Here is a 23,441-nt window from a genome sequence, read left to right on the forward strand (position 1 = left end):
GACACCTGTGATAGGCATGGTTGGTTTTCAGTAAACATTTACACGGTATTAAAATGGTTGCACATGTAGATGGAAAAACTGGGAGGAATCCCAGTAACTAATATCACATTTAGAGATGAAAAGAGTTGGGATATCACTGTCATCATTGCATAATATTTGTACAAATTTTAAACATTTCATGTCACTGACTTGAGTTCATCTGGTCTTTAACATTAAAAAACAAACAAATGCAAAAAACAGTCCAAGCGATTTACTTCAATTTTTACAACTACCTGAATATGTTCAGAAAATAATCATTCTACATTGGAAGAGCATAAGCAATATTTAAAAAAGGAAAACATATTTAAAACATACATTAAATCATTCACTTTACCTTTAGTAACAGCTGGTATTTCATAATTCTCTGCACAGGTTTTATTAGCAAGTCCGTGAGCTGAAGTCTGTGGCCCAGGCGTTGCTTTAGATCCTGAAGGATGTAAAACAAATATTTGGGGGGCTTAAAATATTCTGATACTAAGAAACATAGCAGCATATATCACTATTAATGGCTACCAAAACAAAACTGGTAAAAGTCAGAGCAGAAGTTGATTTGCAATTAGCAAAAGTTGGAGTCCTTCCCTTTATCTGTATCAGCTCTACTTCCAAAGTATTCTCTCCTCCCAGAATCTTTATTTATTTATTTTTAAATGATTGTTCAGTGAAACGGAATTTTTCAGTCACAGGTTGTATATTGGCCATTTCTCTACAGCGATCTTTGGTCATCCAATATTACCACTTCATATTATATACACAGTTAACCACCTAGGCTAGGGATAGTAAGGATAAGACTACTGATTAATCAATACCTTAGAGAGGAAAACTCAAGTTCAGATACAAGATTAATAATTGGCTTTAGGAGCCTGTATCAGACTTGAGAAGTGAGAATAGAAATGGGCAAGAATTATAATTCAAAGGAATAACAACAACAACCAAATGTGCCTTTTTTTTTTTAAAAAAAAAAACCAAAAAACTAGCAGATCTGATAATGCTTATGATTTGTACACATCCTTCGCTTTACATATATCCTCCCTCAAGAACTTACCTCAAAAAATGTATCAATGTATTCTGAGACAATGTGCTCAGACTTTGGTTTGTTTTGGCAGTAAACTATGTACATGTGCAACCTTCTCTCCTAGAAGAACAAAGATACAAAACGATATGTTATCAATGTTATCATCAGGAAAACGCGTGCCAGATCGAAACAGAGTATAATTTTAAGAAGTACAACTGTTCCAATGTATAAGCATAAAAAGGTCCTTTTGATGAAAAGAAGCAGCTACACATGCAGAAATTACAGATCTGAAACCAAATTTATCTGGATATGTCATAATGATTTTAGAAAGAAAACACAAGTAAAAAAATGCCTCAGGCGTATAGAAATGATAGCTTAGCAAGTCCCATAATAAAAAGAACCACAGAAATGGTTTCTTTTAGTGGAACAATGTTCTTTACCAAGAATAATGTAGGGAGCCTCTGAAATATTGTATTTTTGATTTTTTTTATTTTAATGATCTCATTATTACTCTAATATCATAATGTCTCCCTCCTATTCTGCTGTACAGAGCAGTTAAGCAAAGCCTGTCTGTCTTTTACACAGAAGATGTCATATTGGAATTTGAGTGTGGGAGTAGGTGATGTAGCCTGGAAATGGTGGTGCTAGTATTTTTGAACTCTGATTCTGTATTTTGTGTGCACGTGTTTTTAAGACTGAGGCAACAAAGAAACAGAAAGAGCATAACTTTGACCTTTAAGATTCATTCTTGGTTACCACCATGCTGGTTAAGAAACACAGACACACAATAATGTGTTTATTATCTACTCCAAAATCTTCCTTATTTTACCAGGGTTAGTTTGCTATTGATGCTTTGCTAGTCAGAAAATTATAGAACAATGACCAGTGAAGACAAACAAAATAAAAAAAGAAGATATAAGAAGGTGCTTGAAAAGGACAAAGGACGTAGATTAAGAGCAGAAATGGAATTTTCTATTTCTAGGAAGTTTTAGCCAATAGGGTTTTGCCAGAGTATGTTGTAATAGGATCATAGCTTGCCTTTCCATCTGCAGTAGTAAGGGTGCTTTTCAAAAACAATTCAGTTACAAATATTCCAGGAGAAAGTAAAACAGCAATCAGAACAATCAGAAACAGAAAGAGTTACTCCCTTGAAGTTTCCCATTTTACCAGTGTCAGGATTCTCCCCTCTTCCTGTGCTTTTTTTTTTTTTTTTTTTGTGATCCCACAGAAATGAAACAGCTCACTCCTCATCATTAGCTCAGGAATTAGACCTGACTTCCAGTGTTACTGTTCTATTAATGCTTGGTTCCGTACTCTTTTGCTACCTTGGTATTGACTTCAAACAGTCCACAAGGAAAAAACTGAAGCCCACTAAATGTGCTTAAATCCACTCTGTCCCCAGTCTTTGCACACTTGTGCAATCACATATAGTAGGCAAGTTTCCCTTCTGCTACCTGGTGTGATTTGGAGTACCTTGAGACCTCATCTCAAATAGATGCTAAGGTGTTCTTCTACACAAAGAGACTTCACTCAAAAGAGGGTAGGAGAATGATTAGTAGTACATGAAGTCTGATATCTAGTTTCTAGATAACTAGTTTATATTATTTCCTTCCAAAGCATTACCACATCTAGATGTATCACATGGCTATTCCTTTTAGCAAGCAGATGAAAAGCGGGGAAAAAAAGGGACTTGCATAAAATTATAAAGGGTTCGGTGTTGGACTAAGATTAAACATCACGAATGCCTGGCACTTGTGATTTCTTCCCCAGGTGAGGAGGGAGGAATCTCAATCACTAGTGAGATTCTTACTAGTTTACTTACAAGCTCTTACAACCTCTCTCTCCCTCTTTCTCTTGCAGTGAGAAACATTTTTTTTTTATTAACTTTCTTAACCATGTTACCCCATAAATCCTTAATAAACACATTAGACAGCAGCAACAATAGGGGTTGGCCAAAGAAAACATTTGCACTTACATGCTTAACAAACAGGGATCCCAGCTTTTCTGGATCTTCAAGGCACTTCTCCAATTCTCCTAAAAAGAAGCTGAACATAAACACAATAAGTATTTTCTTCTGATAGCACATACTATGGCAACAGGTGATTGCAAGGCAATGCAGTCGTATTACAATACATACTTTGCATCCCCTGTCAACAGCTTTGGGCATTAACCTACTTCCAAAATGACAATATTAACAGTGTAGTATTTTAATACATATTCCAAAGGGACACATATGCCAAGATGGAAAAATACTGATGTTCGTTAATAAATTTTTCTTTCATATATCGATTGAAACTTTTCTCCTACTCAGTCTGAGTGCTTGAGGTTGCCAAACTAGTATTTTCTAGGTAGAACTGTTCAGCAGGTGTCCTTTAAGTTGCAGATATACTTACTCTCTGTGCCAGTCATAAATCTGATGAATGTTTCCAAATACAATCTTATCTTTGCCTTTCATGTCATCAGGAACTCCATCTTCCTTCATAAGTGCCATGTAACCCTGCAACAATCCACGGAAACTCACTTAGTATTTCAACTTAAAGTGAGAATTGCCTTCCCAACTCCCTTTCCCCAGACACCTTCCAAACCGCCCATAACAACAACTTGCTTAGGACACATATGCAAACAAGCCAAAAAAACTGCTCTATAACATAACTTCATATAAAGCATGTCTGCAAACAACATGAATTAGTTTGAGGTTGTCTGTGCAACAGTGCCCAGAGTGCTGGAAAGATTAGTTCACCTTAGATAACTTAGACTGTGTGAACAGGCTCAAAGCATATTGAGAATTCAGCAGTTCCACCCTTATTCATTTGAACCAGCTGCAATGCTTTGCCCAAGTCAGAGCCACTGAACAAGCTTCTGTGCTCCTTTTCTCAGTGTTTATTTCAGGTCATCCAAACTAACCCTACACTAAGATATGTGGAAGAAGAAAGCAACTGCACTGCATATAGGACTGCATTACATGGACTAAAATTTGTGGTAAGAGCAAACTGAACACCAAACAATTGAACGTCGATTCTATTAGCAAGCATTCTGGCTGCAGGATAGTTTCATTTAGCATTTCCAGTAGTCTTGTCTTCTGTTTTCTGATCTACATAGACTTGTTTCACTGTGCAATCCCACTGGCTTTTTAAAATTTCTTAATATTCATTCAAGTCTACTCCTTCTACTTCTTCTAAGACTTCTTTTCCTAATTAGCCAGGTATTTTTTTTTTAGTTTGCCAAATTCATGTTTTGATATCTAATGTTTTCATTAGGAATTTTTTTGTTAGTTATGAAAATAATACCTGTTCATAGCTTTCTAATGCTCCCTTTAAATAGTGTATGATGGCTATTACAATAGCAGGAAAAGCACACATTCATTATAGCTGCTTATTAAAAAAAAGCCAAACATCTTTATAGCTGCTTCTGTGGATAAAGTGAACAAATATGTGTGAATTGACCTTCATCTGCATAGTGGTAAGATTATAGTTTTCAATATTGATACAAAATTCACCATCAGAGTAACATAAAGCTGTTATCTGAAATCATTTCATGTCCTTTCTCAATAAATCATATGAAAAATAAAAGACACTCTTTGATGAGAGAGGAGGATTAATTTCAGATTACTGAAGACATTCTGTACCCGTAACCTCCATGCACAACATAAAGACATTTTATATGCATAAGCATTTTATCTCGTGTATAAAATATTAATCCAGTATAAATGTTTAGCGCACAAAGCCTGCAGTGTTTGGAACTGATTCAGCACAGACCTCATACATACACGGAGTTGCCTCTGATCTAGCTACAGGCCTGCTAAGCAGCTTTCTTTTGGAAATGTGTAGATCCAGGGGGAAAAAATCCAAGAAACCAATACAGATAAACAGCAGTCTTAAATCTTTCTGCAAATTTAAGCTGATCAAATGTGGTGCTAAAATACAAGTACACAGTAAACTGTTTTCAAACTGGTAGCAGTATCATACAGTGTCCTTTTTAAAATCAAGTTTGCCCTATTTTTCATTTTCCGAGAACATTTTTCTCTTCTTCAGATGCGAGCATCAATACCTAAGGTGCCATTTAGCTGTATTAAAAGAATGTCTTGCCTGAAATCACTCTTCAGTTTAAGACATACTGCCAGAAGTACAGCAACATACACAACAGTACTCACTTGAGTACTGTCACTAACCTTACCTGAGAGAAGTTGCACACCTATGGAAGTGTTAATGGGTTTAGGGTCTAAATTAATTCTTAACAAATACTTAACAAATGGATGTAGCAAACAGAAACAAAAGGAAAATGGAAGATGCTTGTGAATTCATGGATGTTTAAAGTCCTCCTACATGCACAAATAAGCTCTTAAGAATATTAAACATGCAGATTAGAAAAGTCTACTCAGTTTGTAACTGAATGCCAAAAAAAAAAGTCACATAGAATGACAGGGAAAGCAAACAAAAAATTCATTTTAGCTATCTTAGCGATCAAAAATAATTTCTTCAGCTATTGATGGTGAAAGCTCTGTAAGTCTTTTTGCTAGCTCCATAGTCCATAAGAATTGCACTGGATAACACAACGGATGGATGATGTTTAACTATCAGTCTTACAAAACTTGTTAATCGGATAAAAAAATAATTTGCGGCACTTGGACAAGAACGTAACAAGATCCTGATGAAAATGATATTCATGAATGACAACACTCAATGGGAATGTTCTCAAAAGGCTGCCCCTTGCCCCAGAGGTTACTATTTGTAGGCTCTCCCATAGTCTGGCAGAGACAGATGCTTTTCTGGAGGAGGATTCAGAGCTAGAAACAAATTTTGGCTCCACTAGAGGAAAATTAAGTGCCTTTTTTTTTTTTTTATTCCTTCCATTAAAACAGAGTTTAAGAACTGACCCTTGTTAAAATTCACTGGTATATGCATTCTTCCTGCTCTTCCATTTGCATTTTACTGGTAGCTCAAAATCACACACCTTCATTAAGTCTTATTTCCTTTCACAAAAGGGAAATCTAGGAAGTCTAAGAGAAGCCTAGCAGCAGGAAAGGGGGTAAGTCTTGCAAATCCAGTATGGTTGTTCTACCTGCTTAGCTACAAGGCTTTTTGAATTCAGCTGGGCTAAAAATAAAATCACGTAGTCTAAGATACAATTACACCAGAGGTAGTGATCTTCAAAATGACAAAAGAACTACAGTCTTCAAAAGAACAGTAAGAAGCACACAATATTAGGAAGAAAGAAGGAATGAAATCTGATGTGGTATTTCTAATATATTAAAAACCTGCAGGAGGGAAAATTCTTAACGCAAACATTCAGATGTTCAGTTTCTTCCTGTGTTTTGATTTGAAAAAAAATAAAAATTGAGGTTTAAGCAATACAGTTGATTGGTACCACATTAAAAAAAAAAAATCATACCTCAACTACATAGCCCAGATCTCGTACATAATCTCGCTCTGTCTCCACCAATTCCTGCAAGACGTAGCTACAAGGGAAAGAAAATGGTGAACACACGTTTCATTAAAGAAAACATTCTAAGAGAGGATTAATGACATACAACCTTTTACACATTTGCAGTCACATATTCTTGATAAGCAGAGCTGAAAGGGAAGAATTAATGCCCATTCTTTCTAAGCAAGAAGAGTCTTTGACTTTGGAACTGGAGCAGGCTTGCTTCTGTTTATCAAAAGTCAGATGTTTTCCTACACGTGTCATTAAAATTAAACATTTAACTATTGTTTAAAATAAAATGCTATTACATCTCTGGTCTGGAGACTCTTAAGCATATGAACTGAGAGTTTTTCCTTGCCACATATTTAAATAATTTTTGAAACCAGGAATATTTTTGTTCTACCATGGTAACAGTTTACTACTACAAAAGAAATTCAGAGTCCTTGGAGGAATGGTGTGGGGAAACAGAACAAGGGGAATGACCAGTTTTTTGAAGCCTAACAGACCTCTGAATATTCAAAGATCAGTATCATTCTGCATAAGTAACACTGATGTTCTAAAAGTCAAACACAGGTGTGACAGATTAAAATTCACAAGAAATTTATACTGGGACTAGTGTTTGAGAAAAGTTTTTTCTTTGCACAATGTGAATGTGTGCTTGACACCTAATGTGAGTCCTGTCCCTTCCAGATTAACAGTTTCCACTGCCAGCTCAAAAGGAACATTCTTTAAACACTCCACTTCTCCCTTTAAAACATTATCAAGAATAGAGCAAAAATGAGGTCTTACTGTCGTCTTTTTAAGGAGCTGGATTTCCTTTCTTCCATCTCATCTATGGGTGATGAGGAGGAGAGAAGAGAGTTATCTGAGGGGTTGAAGGACGGACTGCTGCTGTCACCTTGATCTACCAATAATGAACTTGGACGGTCCTCCAGGGCCTGAGAAGGCATTCAAGAAAGAATGCAACAGTGATTTATTTCCTCTTTATTCACAACATACATTTATGTACAGCTGTATATGGGAACCCGTGAAAGATCAGTTACTGCAATGTATATTGGCAAAGGACATCTCAAGCTTCTAGAAAACCAACCAACAGCTTAGTTTTCCAGGACAGATAATCTAAGCTCCCAGAAGCACATCTTAAATACATCAGTCTGTCCTTCACAGTAAAAGAATGGAGTGCAACTTGTTTGATCATGTGTCACGATCATGTTTGACATGTGTATATGTGCTTATTGCTAGAGGTTAAATCGTATTTGTTATATTTTAGTTCTCTGATATGCAAGCTACTTTCGATAATAAATGGAACAAACTTCAAGGGGATTGTTTGGATGTTCAATTTTTTATATCACAACAGAGGGGGTATTCTTTGCCAAACATTTTATATAGCCAGCCAAAATAATGACTTCTACAGTGCCAATGCTGTTTTTGAGCTTCAGAACTGGTCAAATCCTAGGGAAGAAGCAGCCCTTTCTGCCATACACTGTCTCCCATGCATGAACTCCTCAGTCTTATTATTTGTATAAGAGATGGAGAAGCCATGGGAAAAATAATGTGAACACATTTCTGATGTATTTATTGGATTTCTTTAATTTAAGCTATGAACTTGGATCAAGCTATGGTTGTGTGTCACATTTTCCTTGCATGCGATACAGTCTTTAACACAAGACACGTTTACTTCACTAGGGTGGGGTTCAACTGCATTTTTTGTTGTTTCCTTACAAACAGTAAAAAGCCCATAATGATAAGACTGGCCCCAAAAACAGGAGAAGCTGACCCTTGGCTAAAAATGTGAAATGAGAACATCTCCAACAGGGACTACATGCATGGATCATTAATCTATATCCACTGCTAGGTTGCCCGAAAGAGACATGAACAACCAAACTTTCCATTTACAAAAGGCTGCTTTGAATTTTTCCATAGATTACTTCTTATTCACCCTTCTGGTGCAACAGAAGTAAAAATTGAAGTTAATACTCCAAAGAAGTGCAGAAGTTACTTCATGCAGCAACGTAAGTGAAGTGTTAAGTCTTTTTGAATGAATGAGTAAATGGAAATTCAAAGATCTCATTCTGAAATTCAAAGCTGCTTAAAATGAGGAAAAAAAAAAAAAAACCAACACGGAAATATCAACTTCTGGTAACATGGGCTTGCCAAGTTGCAGTCCTTGGTAGAGTTTCCACAGTGGCACTTCTACCAAGCCTAAAGGGGTCTTCTGTATGTTGCAGAAGACAGAATTAAAGGTATCAATGGAATCACAGAATTTGTGAGGTTGGAGAGGACCATCTAGTCCAGCACCTTTGCTAACATGGTAGGCTAGAGCATGTTTTCCAGGACTGTCCAGTTGGATTTTGAGTATGAAGGTAGAACTTTCTGGAACAATCTGTATAACCCATTCCCTGTCAGTAAGCATCTCAAGGACAAATAAACTTGAAAATATTAACTTTAAAAAGCTGACACAAAGTGCTACTACTTAATTTGTTAGCAAACATTGCAAAGCAAAGAAGGAGCCAATAACATACAAAGCAATCCTCCCTTACTCTTTTACGTATTTCTGCATTATTTTGTTGTCTAAAGAGAAACTAGATAGCATAAACATTTCTGTTTGAGGGTTAGTTTTGTTTTACTCTGCAAGATCCACTGCAAATTTAGTTTCAAGTATTCTTCTAATAAAGGTCTATCAGGCAAATCAGGGTAACTCTGGGTATTAGCATTCATTTTTCTAATAGGACATTTTAATTCTATTTTTGCTAAGAGGATGTGCATTTCCTTTGTTCTCTTCCTCCTCATATTTATTGTTTTTTACCTCTCTACAAAGCCACTCACCTATTGTTTAACTGCTTTCACAGAAAAGGGTGTATAAAGTGACCCATACACCAACCCAGAACGTGATGCTCAGGATGGGCATGGAGTTTTTCTCTGAATAGCAAATTGGGACTTAAAGACAATTAAAAGAAAACGCGCATCTATCAATCAGCCTCACCATTTTGCTTTTGACAAGCTCTTCAATTGCACTGACGAGCTCTGCAGCACTGGGTGTCTCGGAGCTGGTAGGCCGCACCAATAATCGAGAAGATGTCTGTGCAATGACATAAAGGAAGGAGAATCCCAGAGTTAGTTTAGCACTTGCTCAAGAACCAAGAGACTTCCTTCACCTCTCTGTCAGACAAAAGTACCCAACAATAACTGTCAGTGTAACATAACACTAAAATCATCCCAACTTAGGCAACTGGAATTGGAAATTTTAAGTAAACCCCACAGAAGTTAAATGTCAAAATATTTCATGCCTTTCATTATAATTACTGGGATGAAAATTCCTGTTCCTACATGCAATAGAAGTCAAGGAAATATCCTTCATCTTGCTAATTATGCCTGACAAATGGCTATAAAAATATCACCTGAGCTGACCCAGTGAACAACAAACAGTTAACATTTTATTGCTGGTTAAACAAAATGACAACTGCAGAAAACTAACATGAACCAAGAGGGCTTGAAATATAAGATGAAACACCAATTAAACTAAGAAAAAAATACAGCAGTAACTCAGGGGCATCTACTTTGCTAAAGGAGCTGGAATACATTGCCCAGATTCAGAGGGGAAATTGAGCTCACCATTCCTTGTGCCATCCATTTTCCCCAATGGTATGTGTAGAGTACAGAAGATCTCTGGCCTCACAAGCTATAAAATGCCAGTTTATAGATACAACTGAAGGCAAAAGGTGTTCACAGTAAAGGATTCTGGGAGAGGGCCATTAAACTCAGTCTCAGTAATTTGCAAACAGAGTTGTTTGCACATTACATTCATCATTAAATAACTGGAAAGCGGAAACAGGGTGTAATATGAACCTTATTTCATATTACAAACAGCACGGTGAACATCACGTAGCACAGGGTAAGCTGTCCTGCAAATGTTTCCAACAAATTGGACAAAGAAATGGCATGTATAATGACTTCACACAGGAGGTTCCGCTCAAATCAAGTATGGGTGGGACAAGGTTCTCCTTAAGTCAATACAAAAAGCAACGTACAGATTTGGGGTAGTTTGCCTTGTATTCGCCTTATTCGGAAAGGAAAAGAGGGGTTGGGTAAGCAAAGGAAACACAGGCAGCTTTAAATGGAAAGATACGGGAACTGAGCCAAAGCAGAGACAGAACACAAGTCAACATAATGCTGCGTCAGAGTTTACAAAGAGAAAACAAAAAGCAAAAATAATTAGTTTCATATTAGTATAACTGATCTTGAAACTTTAATACTGCTTATCCAAAAATTAAACGCAAACAACTTGTAAACTGCCATCAAATGCAAATCCATGAAGTGTGCAATGATTCTACCAAACAGAAGAATGCATACTGTGCAGGTGAGCTCTTAGGGGAGAAAATGGTTGTCATGTAGTGATATTAGACATACCAGCATGGCCTAGCAGATGATACTTGCATGCACACCGAAAACTAAGGCAGCCCACAGCTAGCGTGTCTTTTAGGCAATCATATGCTCCTGATATCTGTAAACAATTTTTTCCCAAAGCTGTGCTGGTATGCAGCTTTTCACTTTGGATGTGGGGCTCAGCTCAGCCTCACAAAACACTGTCAGCATTGTAATCAGATTCTGGTCAAGGACCCTTCTCTCTGTCGTGCTGTGGGAGTATATCAAGTGTGACTGTGGGTAAAACTTCCGAACTGCTCGGTTTCCAGTTCATGTGGTATATCGTATATTATCCGAAAAAGAAGGAGCTGTTGGGCTGCACAGATGAAGTCTGTCTGTTAATCTTCTTTCTGATGTATTTGCTCTGGGAGCAGAGCACAACCCTTGCCCAGAAAATGAAGAAAGATGGAAGGAGCAAATGAGCACATACAGGTGTGAGATGCTGCTGGAGTCCACAGCAGGCTGGGCAGGACAGGGAAAGCCCAGAAAAGCTGGGAGTTTGCAGCGTGAGTGTAGATCAGGAGCCACAGAAAGGAAGAAATGTTTGCAGTGAGGTGCAGACCAAAGCCAAGCCTCTGAGGTCATGAAAAGGAGCGGACATTCCTCGGGATCCAGAGGAGCTGAGCAACCCAAGAAACCACTGACCATAGCAGGAATGTGAAAGACTCCACCCAGAAGGCAGATGGCAGGGAATTTGTTTGTGAGCTTTTATTAATCAGTCAATAGAGCCAACTGAGTTCTGCTGGGTAAAACTTGGCTCTGGCTTCTCACTTTTGTGTATATAAAAAGCATTTGCTTTAGGTACTGGAAATTGGTGTTATGTTTCAGTGTGTGGACTTCAGGGTGGCACACACAAACTCTAAGGCTGCTGTGTGATTTGCTTCCAACCATGCAGATACTGCATCAAAACGATGTGCCTCAGAAGAAACAGTTTTATTTTGAACAGTTATGGCATAGCATATAACTGTACCGAATTTTAACTAACTTGTAAGGTTTCTTTAGAATGAAGTTACAAGCATACCTCTTCAAATTAATGTTCCTGCGGTGTAAAAATAACTAATTATAAGCAAAAGCCACTTTTATCTGGACAAATTTTTATATGGCTTTCTCATAATTTCTTTCTGTATCACTTGAAGGGACATGAAAACATGGCAGCTTCTCAGCAGGAGTTTCAATGTATTTTCACCAACAGTATTTTTACTCTATTCCTTAACCTCAAAGAGAGATTATTGTTTTCTAGCCCTAAAATATTCTCTCAGGTCTGAAGGTCAGCAAGATTTTAAAATGCCTGTTTTGTTTCAGGAGTGTTTCCCAATATATTAACATTCCCCTCACCCCAACTTGTGTATTTTAATATTCCAATTCAGAAAACATGTAGGAAATACGCATAGAACATGGAAGCCAGCCAGTTTAATCCTACAAACGACAGCTTTGGGGATGATTGAGATCCCTACTGAAAGGCAGTCAGGTAAAAGGAAAAAAAAAAAAAGGTCAACGAGATCAGTCAAAGCTGTCAGTGACATCTTCATCACTCAAAATAGTGACGATATACTCACAATATTCATCAAGAGTCTTTACACTATATTACAATGGTTAAAAATTTTCAACAGCAAAATGGGTAGACAATTGTAATGTGAATATTTGCTGTGCAAGTCCAGACTTTCTGTTCTAAAAACCTTCATTTCCTGGCTTGACAGTTGTCCCCTAAACATTCAATCTATGTTGAAAATTGAAATAAACCCTCTAAATGTATGAACTTCACAACATTTAAGAAAAACTGGTTATATACATAGAACTCCTTCACGAAGTTATTACCTTTATCCAGAATTTCACCTACTAAGACAGAAGTTCTAACCCTCAATTTAAATGTGCGTTTGTTTAAAAAAAAAACAACCAACCAAACAAAAAAACACCACCACCACCAAAAAACAAACCCAAAAAAGCCCAACAGCTGGATTATTACCCTCACTTGGATATTAACTTTGTGGCACAAATGTAAAGGCACACATTTAAAAATAAAAAATAATAAAAATATGCTGCTATACAAAAACAACTTGAAGTCAATGCCAACAGCTCTTTCTGTTAAGGTATGTACATTGTTTGTTTGTTTTTTTTTCCAAACATGAGGCTATCCAAAATAATACGGTTTAGTGAATAGTCTATGATCTAAAAAAGTTTCCAATATATAACTGTTCATTTCTCCAGATAAACTTTACTTGCACATAATATTTTAACTTGAGTACCAAAGGTATGGTTATAAAGCAATAAAATTCTAATCTCTAAATATGACATCTGTTAAACAGATGTAAATAGGTCTGCAAAAACATCAAGCTTCTCATTTCTACATAGAAAGGTCCAGTAGAAAAATTTTTGCACTTCTGCATTTAAAATACACAGTTTATTCACACACTTTCCACAGGAAACCCTTTTAATATTGTCTCAAGTTGCATGTTGATAGTTTTTGTCTACCATAAAGATGTATTACATACTCTACAAAGACTTTTGGAGACAGAAGAAAGATTTTGGCAGAGGTTGTCTCAACATGCGAAGCCTTCCCTGCTTCCTCTTCCTACCTTGTCGTCCTGCGAATCGGGCTGGAGAAGACTGTGTTGCTGAATTGCCATGGGAGGAGGCAGTGGTACAGCATCTGCTCCCTCTTCACCTTCTTCCTCTCCACAGCTCTGCATGCCTGAAGAGGATGACTTGGAGAGAGTGCCACTGCTCAGCCCTTCATTCCGACCTCTCTGTAAATAAAATTAAGACATTCAAGCTCCATTGCCTCCTCAGTAGCATGAAGCTTGTTAAACACAAGCTTGTCTTAAGACAGTTTTGTAGATTCACCTGTCTTCCAACAAGTCAAGATGATCCTACACACACAGGTCAACTCCTCAACAATGGAAAAAAAAAAGCCTATGCCAAAGATTATGTTTTCAATGTCTGGGGCAAAAGCAGATGGATTGAGATACTGAAACAGTCAGCTTGAAATTTACTACAGGAGGGTGTTACCAAAGCAATGCTTGCCTTCCCAGTTTGGTTCTGTAAAGTTAAAGTCACGTTTTTCTAATTTAGTAACTCAAGGACTTTGTATTGGAAGTACTGACCTTTGTATCGAGATGTCTGAAGCTACAAAAACATTAAAAGAAGTATTTTGTCAACCATCCTTTCTAACTGAAACATACAGCTCCACTTTAAAGTAGTGAAAGCAGACTGCCTGTATAATTTTTACAGTCATGTTGAAAGACAGTCCTTCCAACCACACAAGGAACTATAAATTAGCTAAACTTTAATGCAACTGACTTCACAGGATAATTTAAGTACATTTAAAGGAAGACAGTATAGACAGTTATTGTTCTTTCCTCACTTTTAAGAGGAAACCTGGTCGTAGATTTTCCCTCACTCACAGAACTGCAGAATGATGCCCTCAAAACAAGGCTGCAACTGCACCATAGAGAGTCTCTGTAGAGTCTGGCATTCAAGGACAGATGCCAATATTCTTTCCCAAACCACATCTCCCACTTCACCATGCTACCAAGTCACTAGTCTTCTCTTTCCCTATATTCACTGTGTAACTTGCTGATGGTCCAAGCTTGCAGCAAAATACATCAAGATGAAGAAAAATGAGAAATAATTGACTGTAGAGTCAACTGAAAATATAATCTCTATGAGAAAACAAGTTCTAGAAGAGTCACAGAAACACGGCTCGGGCAGTTGCCCTGAACACTCACCTCTTCAATAGTTTCATCTTGTGGGGTTGCTGCGCTATCATCAGAGTCCTTCTGAGAGCCTGCATCGGCACTTTTGCGAACCTCTCTACTCTTCTTATGTTTGTGGGCCAGTTTTTTGACATGCCCATCTGCTTTTCCACTGCTGAGACGCCTCACAGGACTGGTAAGCCATTTTCTCAAAGTGTTGCCAGGGCGCTTGGGACCCGGGGAACTCTGTGCTCCAATCATATGGGGTTGAAGCGATGTTACTGAAGCAGGAGGACTGGCATCATTGCTGGAGACTGAAAGGGAGTCTAAAAAGAAAAGAACGAGGAGAGCATTTTAAAGATGAGATACTTGTAAGGGAAAAACGAGGCAAATGACTGGTAGCTCATTTGTGTAAACCCTCCACCAGTTTGACTCAAAAAATAGTTTAAAAGGCATTACTATCTCATGCAAATCAAAGACTGATGGTAACATAGCATTAACAGTCAAATCACACATATGAAAACTAGTAGGCTACTCCTGCCAGCTGTTCATATCACTTGAAACTACACAGCAAGCATAAACACTATTAGAAACCTGTACTGACTTCCCAAAACTGACATGTAACTTACTATGCTCAATATAAAACATGCTAGTAGAGCAGTTTTAAGGACCCTAAGGACTATCTGATAAACTCAGATTGGACATATGATAGAATAGACAAAATTATTTTAAAGTAAACTGGCCTTTAATAACACTAGAGCTATCAGTGTCCACGCAGCACATGGCCACCCACTAATAAGCACTTTGTTTACAGCAGTCAAGCAAACATTACGTAGTTCTGACTGACTCCATTCTTGCAATTCATATCAGCACTATTGATACTTCTTTGTTAACAGATTATTCTTTCATTATATAACCTAATTTTATGGAATGATATGACTATTTTACCCTTTAATGCATATTGCTTTGAGCATGGACACAAAAAGCAAAAAGTTTTACCTCAGTGAGACAAGTAAAATTCTGTAAACCCCAAATTTCATTACAAATGCTCTAGTTACTTTATTTATTTATTTATTTTCCACCCTGGAAAACAGGGAAAGAAGAATCAAGAGAACAGATAAATATCTGTTTATTTTGTTTAATTAATTAATTATTATTATTTTTTTTTTTAGGTAGTGAACAACTACGTTTAAAGGCCCATTTCTTCAAGTCTCAGGATCAGCAGTATTTCTTAGCATGACAATGCCTGTAAAGTTCTATAGTCAAAGGATATAGCAATAGCTATATGCACATGAGGTCAATATTACCTTCCCACCAAGGCACTTGGACCATAGAGTATGCTTATGATAAACACTCCCTGGGTGAGCTCTTGCGAGACTACATTGATTTTTCCCATGCAGCACAACATTTCTTTCCCCGATTGCTCTTTTCCCTAAAAGCATATATATATGTATATATGTATTTTATATAAAGAAAGACACATTCTCATAATGCCACTCCTATGAATATTACCTACCATCAGCATATTAACAAGACTCTGCTAGGTTGTCAAGTATAGTGTGTTTTTTTTTTTTTTTCCTCCCATGTGTGCACTTTTGTAGATAGCTAGTTTATATAAAGATGACATAAATCATGTTTTGTTGAATGTTTCTTCTGCTGGGAATTAAATGCAGTGTTTGCATTCCTTCTTGAAGTTTGACACAGACGTTCAGGTCACCTCTTCTGGCAGCTTTTCCATAAGAGGCATATTGCCAGGCTGACCAGAGGTAGTTTGAATCTTGTTGGATAATAAGGTCACTGTTATAGCAATGCACTTCACTGCAAACACACAAATCCTGGATCACTTGGATCTACACACCAGTATGTGAGTCTGCTCTGTTTCCAGAGAATATTAAGAGCAAATTCTGTCTTGAAAGCCACAGCTAAGATGGTGAAAGAGACATAGAATGTGAAGATAATAAGACAACACCTTTTTCCATAACTGTTCATTGTGTTTCAAGGAGGACTATCTTAAAAAAATGCAAAATACTGAGGGAAAAAAAAAAAGCGACATTCCTTTCCTTGGAAACCAAAATTGTGATCAGGCTGTTTATAAACATTCCAGTTTGCTCCAATAAAACCAGATCTGCCTGCATTAACAGGCATGTGACTGTTAAAACACATTGGCTCTGGTGCTAAGATCTGCTCTGTTATACTGAATGTACACATCCAGACCAATAACTGCTTTTTTGTTTTTCCATAAAGAAAACAAGCTTCATAAAACACACTTTCAGTCCAGCAACCTAGTTACTAGCACTTCAAATCAGAATCAGGATGCATCTACAGAATTACTCTCTGTAAGTGTGCTGCGCAAGACTAAGCAGACCTCCTGTAATGCTATCAACCTGATCTAAGGCCTTAAGAATGGGGACCATCAAAAAGCAGATGCAGAATTATGTTAGTCACCTTTTTCTCAAGATGTAGAGACGCGAGTGTTACAGAATTACTACACACTTCTTTCTGGTGAAGCAGGAAACATATGGAAGAAATTAATTATCTATAACCACAGTTCTCAACTTGCAGTCTGAAGATCCCTCTAAGGCCTGTGAATTACTGTATAGGGGTCATCAGCATGTATGTTCGAAAAGCTAGCATACTAGCCATCAGCACCCACCTCACTACAGATTTCATTTTTTAAATAAAGTTGTCTGTTTATTAAAAAAGAAATCCAAACAAATCTCCCTATCACCTGCAAGCTCTCCACGGGAATCCAGTCTCCCTGTAAGCCTCTGTAAGAAGTTAGACTGCTCTTTCACCAAATCCACCTTTACCTTTATTGTATCGAGCATCTTTAATTTTTTTTACCAGATTTCTCATTTCAGGAATCTAAGCAAGTATCAGCTGATGGATACTTCAATAACTCTCTGCCATCAGTGGGGTTCTCGTAAATAAGTTTCTGAAAGCACAAACTGAATTTGTGCTTTCAAGACTTTGAGGATGTTATAAGCACTCAGCCAATTTTCTTCCATTTGTATATAATTTTTGGGTCCCAATAAGGGTCCATATAAGTCCACCCACACATAAAACCTAGTATGTTCATTTGATTAGTAAAAAAAACAATTAGGCCTTCACATAGAAGTTCACCAAGCACTAACTGTTTTGTGTTTTTGTATCTGTTGGCATTTCTTTCCTTTACAGTTACTCCCTGCTAAGGAAAAGGCAGCATTGTGGTGCAGTAACAGATTGCGTAAGATTTATTTTTACATAAACATGCCTATCCCTAAGCATCTAACACGCCAGTAGTTAATAAAACCTTTTTCTAAAACCTCCTCAAATTTTTGCCCATCCTTTTGACAGTCAACACATGAAATAATGGATTTCTCATAAAAACAAACAGCACAACGGAGAGCCCCTGGAAGTGTGGGAAAGTAGTATTTTTGTCTGAATGCACTGTTGCTGTACCACTCCTACTCTTAACTCCAGGCAGCCAACAGTTTGTGGGCAGGAGGAGTGAAGAGAGCAGGAAGAAATGCATACACTCCACTCAAGTGGAGAGGATCTAAAAGACAAAACAATGTCAGCCAGACATGTTTCACAGCACATACTTTAGCCATATCCTCCCACACAGCATTAATTTTCATTTGGCGTTCAGCATGTAACTGCTTCTCATCTTCTCTTCTGCAAGATTTAATATAAAGTACTTATTGAAGCATTATTAGGGCTTCAGGGAATCATAAAAGTGGACGGAGTGTAAGCAGTACACCAAAATGATAGCACTGCTCCCCTTTGACTGTGAAAGCACTGGGGGATAAGAAAAACCCTAAAATGAATAAAAAATACTGCATCGCCATAAAAACATCACCCTAAATATCCAATTCTACTTAAAAAGTGTTGGAAAGAAAAAAAAAGGTTTAACATCACCTGTATTAACCCAAATGGAATGTCAACCCACTGGTCTCTTCAGAGATGAGACTTGATTCCTCCCTCTGGCCTCCTTAAATTTGCAGAAAACACCCCCACAGTCCCATGGATCGATGTTAATACTCAGTGCAAATAAAACACTGCAGTGTTTTTCCAGGGAGACCTTTTATTGTCCATTTTCCCATCCTATCCCAGCTCACAGGAGTCCAGATTCTGCAATTCCTACTCCTATGAGTTTCCTCAGATCAGTGTTTCTAGCCAAGGGTCACAATACTTGGGCACAGTCATGGAAAAAAAAAAAAAAAGCTGTTCAAGTTCATACATTCAAGTGGACACACTGTCAGGTTCAAACCTTGGGGAATATTCAGCATCCAATACAGGAGGTTTTCAAGAACACAAAATGAAAGACCTTTAATCTTCACTCTGAGAAAAGCCATTTGGGTGTGTCTTATTTTTGCCTGGCCCATCACTATATACCATATCTATCTATCTATCTAATCAGAGATACACACTTTGATTGATTACTATGCTTGGGAATGTTTATGCTAAAATTGGCTTTGTTTCCTTCATGACTACATAACAAATTGTTTTTCTAGGGTTGCTCAAGAATATTTTATCACTAAAACATGCTAAGAGGAAAAAAGGAGTATTCAAAAATTAAACCAAGAACAACACGGACTTTTTAAACCAAAACAGATGGAATAAATTTGGGGTATGCAAACCCCAACTGTGTTTCAAGTACAGTAAACTTTCTAGTGAGTGTCAGATTCCCTTTTAGAAAAAGATAAATGCAACAGATGGCCATCTTGGAGAGCAAAAAAACCCCAACGCACATAACAATCACACATAGCAACACCAATCCAACTAGAAACCATCAAACTTAATTAAACCACCATTTACTCAAGTAGAGACAGCTTTATAATTCAATAGCTTATTAAAAACAATACAAAACAAAACGAAGGGATGTGCTTTCTTTCATAATGCATAGCCACAATAAGAAAAGAGGGCATTTAACTTCCATTTCTCTCCGAGTAAAATCACATATGTTGCTCTGTTGCTAAGGTCAGAGAGTTCACTCAGAGTCCATAAATATATTTTTAAGTAAAAGAAAAAGGGCAGGCAGAGGGGGTTGTAACCCCCCTCAACCCAGAAGATAAAGTTACTTCAGTGAACAGACAAATTTTTGAAACTTAAAGGGAAATGGCAATTTTCGTTCTAGTCCCAGCTTTCTTAACGCTGGAAACACGCACATCTGCAATTAATAAACTGTTTTTTTTCCTAAAAAATAAATCAGCCATATTGAGCTAGTTGATGACTTGAAAGACTCTGCTTCATATTAACTATTTCCATATTGCAATTTCTAGACTTTCTGTATTTACAAGGAGAGTAAGGGGCTACAAAAACCCGACTTCCTTACCTAGGGAATCAAACAGTCTCCTTGATGCCTGCTCTGCACCATCTAAAACCAAAATGCTGCAAACACCTCACCCACTCTGGGGACTATGAAACAGAAACAGGTCAAGGAGTTTTAAAAAAATAAAAAGATAAAAAAAAAAAAGGAGCAAAGCAAGCTCGGTAGGCCCCTACGTGGTGTGCCACACTACCACTGCAAGTCCTGTCCGCTGCCATGGCCTGTACAGACTGAAGAGACCACATAGGGCTACAAGTCAGCTATCTGTAAATTGTGATGTAGGTACATTACAAGTAGGTACATTACAAATATCTGGGGATGAGAGCTGCTTGTTGGTTCAAAAAAAATAAAAGAGTTTAATATGTAAGTTGGGAGCAATTGGAAGCAACAATCTCCAAGACTATATCTACCTACAAACAAGCATGATCCATTTTGAGCCAAGTCAACAGGTAACTTCCTCTGAAGCAAAAAATGACAAAAGCCCACAAAGCCCCAATCATACAGTTATCGTTTGTTACTAGATGAGATGGGGAAGGCTTGAAAAAAAGAAAAAGAGTGAGAAGCTTATTTTACTTGTGGACACGCATGCGGTTTCTGCCTGGGAATTTCTTTTGCAGTAAGAGGCAGTCAAGGTGCCACGTACAAGACCATTCAGAACTCCATGCATGCCAGGAATTTCAGTTCTCTCCTGCTGGGTATCCTCCCTGGACCCTTACTGCACAGTTTTTGTAAACCAATGCTGGAACATATCAAAATACACTGGATGTGTTTCAGCTTTACCAAACCACCATAAAAGCAGTTACCATTTAAAGACAATACAGTTTTAGTTTATTAAGCTTGCAAATGTGGAATTTTACCAATGTTCTTTGGGAAGCACTAATTTCACTTATGATACAAAGATAATTTTCATTAATTGTTAATTTTCATAGATGCAAAAAAATAGTATTCAATACATAAACGCAAATCCAGATACAAATGAGACTGAAGAAGTGGAACACACTGCCTATGAACTTCTGGTCAGCAAATCTTTACAGCCTTTTATTTCAAGTTATGCTCTATGCTGAAATATATTTTCTGGTATTTCCAGTGTGTGTAGCTAAAAGAAGATAGCTCAATTATTAGTATATCTTCCCAGATTAATGATTTGTCTGTATTAATTGTGACTGACGCACATACATGCCCAGACCATTTAGATGTAAATATATTCAATAATTAAACCTTTCAAGTTATCAAAAGATGATTGTGTTAGTATCAGGCAGACTGGAATTCTAAGCTTGAGGCTAGATACTAGTCAACTTCTTTTAATGAGATCCTAAGCTGCCCCATGAGCATGTCTGCAATTTTAACAGAAAAACACAGAAAACCTCCAGAGAGAGGTGGAGACAGACATTGTCAGCTTAACTTCCAAAGGTCTTTCTGAAATTGAAAAAAGTCATCCAACAAACATATCTGCGATATCAGTAGAGGAAGGAATGAGGAAAATATCTGAGTAAGTGCAAGAAGAATATACTGTGTGTTTGAGACAGAAAATCAGTGTTACATGCCTGAAGGGTTTAATACACTGTTTATGTTATTACTGTTCTGTCATCTCATAATCTTTTCTTTTTTCCAAATATCATTTCCTACCTTCCTTTCTACCCTGTTCAGAAATAGAGGTTTTAAAATTTTTAACAATTTCATAGGCGTTATAAATCACTCATGGGGAGCGCTGTAAACACACCACTGTTAGCTGCGAGCTAAACACCAACACTGAAAAAAAGCCTCCTCTTACAACTGCTGGATGGTTTTGCATCCACACTTTTTTTCTTCTTCAGCAGGAAGAAGGGATAATACTGTGCCAAAAAACACTTTCTCAGGTGAACAGAAGTAGTTCTGTTTGTACTCCCTGGAATTAAGACCGCATGGATAAAAAAACCCCAAACTTAAATTTTGTGTATTACTGCAAGTGCTAGATAGTGCTTGAGAAGGAGAGTGGATTATGTGGGGTATTTCAATCTTTGCAACAAGCTGTTATTCAATACTACTTTTGAGAAGATTTTTTTTTTTTGTTTAGTTACTTATACTACTGAAGTTCAGCTTCCCAGTTTGTGAAAATCACAAGCTTTTAATAGATTAATCAGCTTCCCTGTATGCAGCTTATATTTTAATGATCGATGTCTTGATCTAAACTCAACTCTTTCAGCTCATACTTAAAGACAACTACATCCACGTGCCTGGCAGGACAGACAGATTTATGTCGGTTGTCAGTTTGTCAGTCAGGTTCTCATCCTATGCCAGTCCAATAAAGTCTATTAAGCGCAACAAGCAAGATATCCTCTATCATATCTCTACAGATCAAAGTGATCATTTTAGTACAATTAATTATACTAAATTATTCATCTTCCCCTAGACGAAGGTTGTACTTCTACTATCCTTAATTGCACAGGGCTTGCATGCTTTTACGCAAGAGCTGATAAACCCATCATTAGAAACCCATGCTCTAACTCTCAGACAAAGTTCTCTTCTTTTCATGCACAATCTCCAGTGGGTTTCTTTGGGACATCAGTTAGTTGCCTCTCTCTCACAGCTCCCTAGTGCCTTCTACATATGACATCATTTTACAGCACCATGATGGAGCACTTGACACACTTTCTCTGCAGAGCTGTAACAGGCAAGATTTTCACTAATAGATTTAATAATTACACACACAACTCCCTCAGAGGGACTGACACAAACCACGTAATTAGAAATATTAAGGTACCACCCTCCTTCCATTAAATAGTTGTGAAAGTTCTCCAGTGCAGAGAAAGAAAATAAGAGAAATACTTATTTTCTATGTCAGAAAGCAATACATTTTTTCCAAAAAATCAAATGTAATTTTCCTATATCCCTTAAAATACAGCTTTTAAAATCAAATTGTCACTGAGATGTTTCATAAAGTCTCAACTACATCACTCATTTTCAAAGCGTGTGTGCTGGAGTTTTATTACAGAGAGACACACGCATTTTAAGAGGTCTTCTTTGCATGCTTTTTCCCTCCCCGGACGCCTTGGCATGAGCAATCTCCAGCTCCATTAAGATGACCAAATGAGAAGACTGGATGAAGGCATGGTCTGTTCCCTTCTTCCTCCAGCAGACCGGGTGCCACAGGAGCGGTGAGTGCCAGCAGCTGCCATGGTGCAGGCCCAAGGCCCTGGCCTGGAGCAGAGCAGAGCCACACACAGCCCTCGCCTCTGGCTTGCCCCTGCTCACGTCACTGCTTATTAGTTCCAGACATCAGCACAAGGAGCTGGCAGAGGGCACAGCACAGCTCCTGGAGCTGTGGGAGCTGGCAGCATCAGCTTCCTTCCCACTGCTCAGAGCTGCAGAGCTCCCAGCCTTTGACAAAATCAAGCTGGTGGGGAGAAGCAAGCTGTGAGCCAAAGAAGGGAAAGAGTGGAGGCAGAAGCTCTGGGCCTGGGCCTCATAGGCAGTGCTGGCACTTAAGACACTAGGCAGAAAGTTTTGCTGGCTGTTGACAAGCCATTTGTCTCATGCACGCTGAGTGCAACCTACTTTTGAAGAG

At 37.8% G+C, this 23,441-nt stretch overlaps 1 protein-coding gene across 3 annotated transcripts in view; it reads right to left on the reverse strand.

The window, feature by feature from the left end:
- TRIO (trio Rho guanine nucleotide exchange factor) overlaps window positions 1-23,441 on the reverse strand; it is a 243,511-nt gene that overhangs the window by 18,975 nt on the left and 201,095 nt on the right. For all 3 annotated transcript variants that reach the window (XM_084511132.1, XM_084511133.1, XM_084511134.1), the window contains 9 exons: window positions 14,620-14,912; window positions 13,468-13,638; window positions 9,456-9,551; window positions 7,262-7,410; window positions 6,440-6,506; window positions 3,445-3,548; window positions 3,027-3,096; window positions 1,082-1,171; window positions 374-466 (listed from right to left, as the gene is read on the reverse strand). In XM_084511132.1, the coding sequence (XP_084367258.1) occupies window positions 374-466; window positions 1,082-1,171; window positions 3,027-3,096; window positions 3,445-3,548; window positions 6,440-6,506; window positions 7,262-7,410; window positions 9,456-9,551; window positions 13,468-13,638; window positions 14,620-14,912 (1,133 nt within the window). The remainder of the gene's footprint in view (window positions 1-373; window positions 467-1,081; window positions 1,172-3,026; window positions 3,097-3,444; window positions 3,549-6,439; window positions 6,507-7,261; window positions 7,411-9,455; window positions 9,552-13,467; window positions 13,639-14,619; window positions 14,913-23,441) is intronic.

Source organism: Aythya ferina (genome assembly GCF_964211825.1).
Source record: "Aythya ferina genome assembly, chromosome: 2".
Lineage (NCBI taxonomy): Eukaryota > Metazoa > Chordata > Aves > Anseriformes > Anatidae > Aythya > Aythya ferina.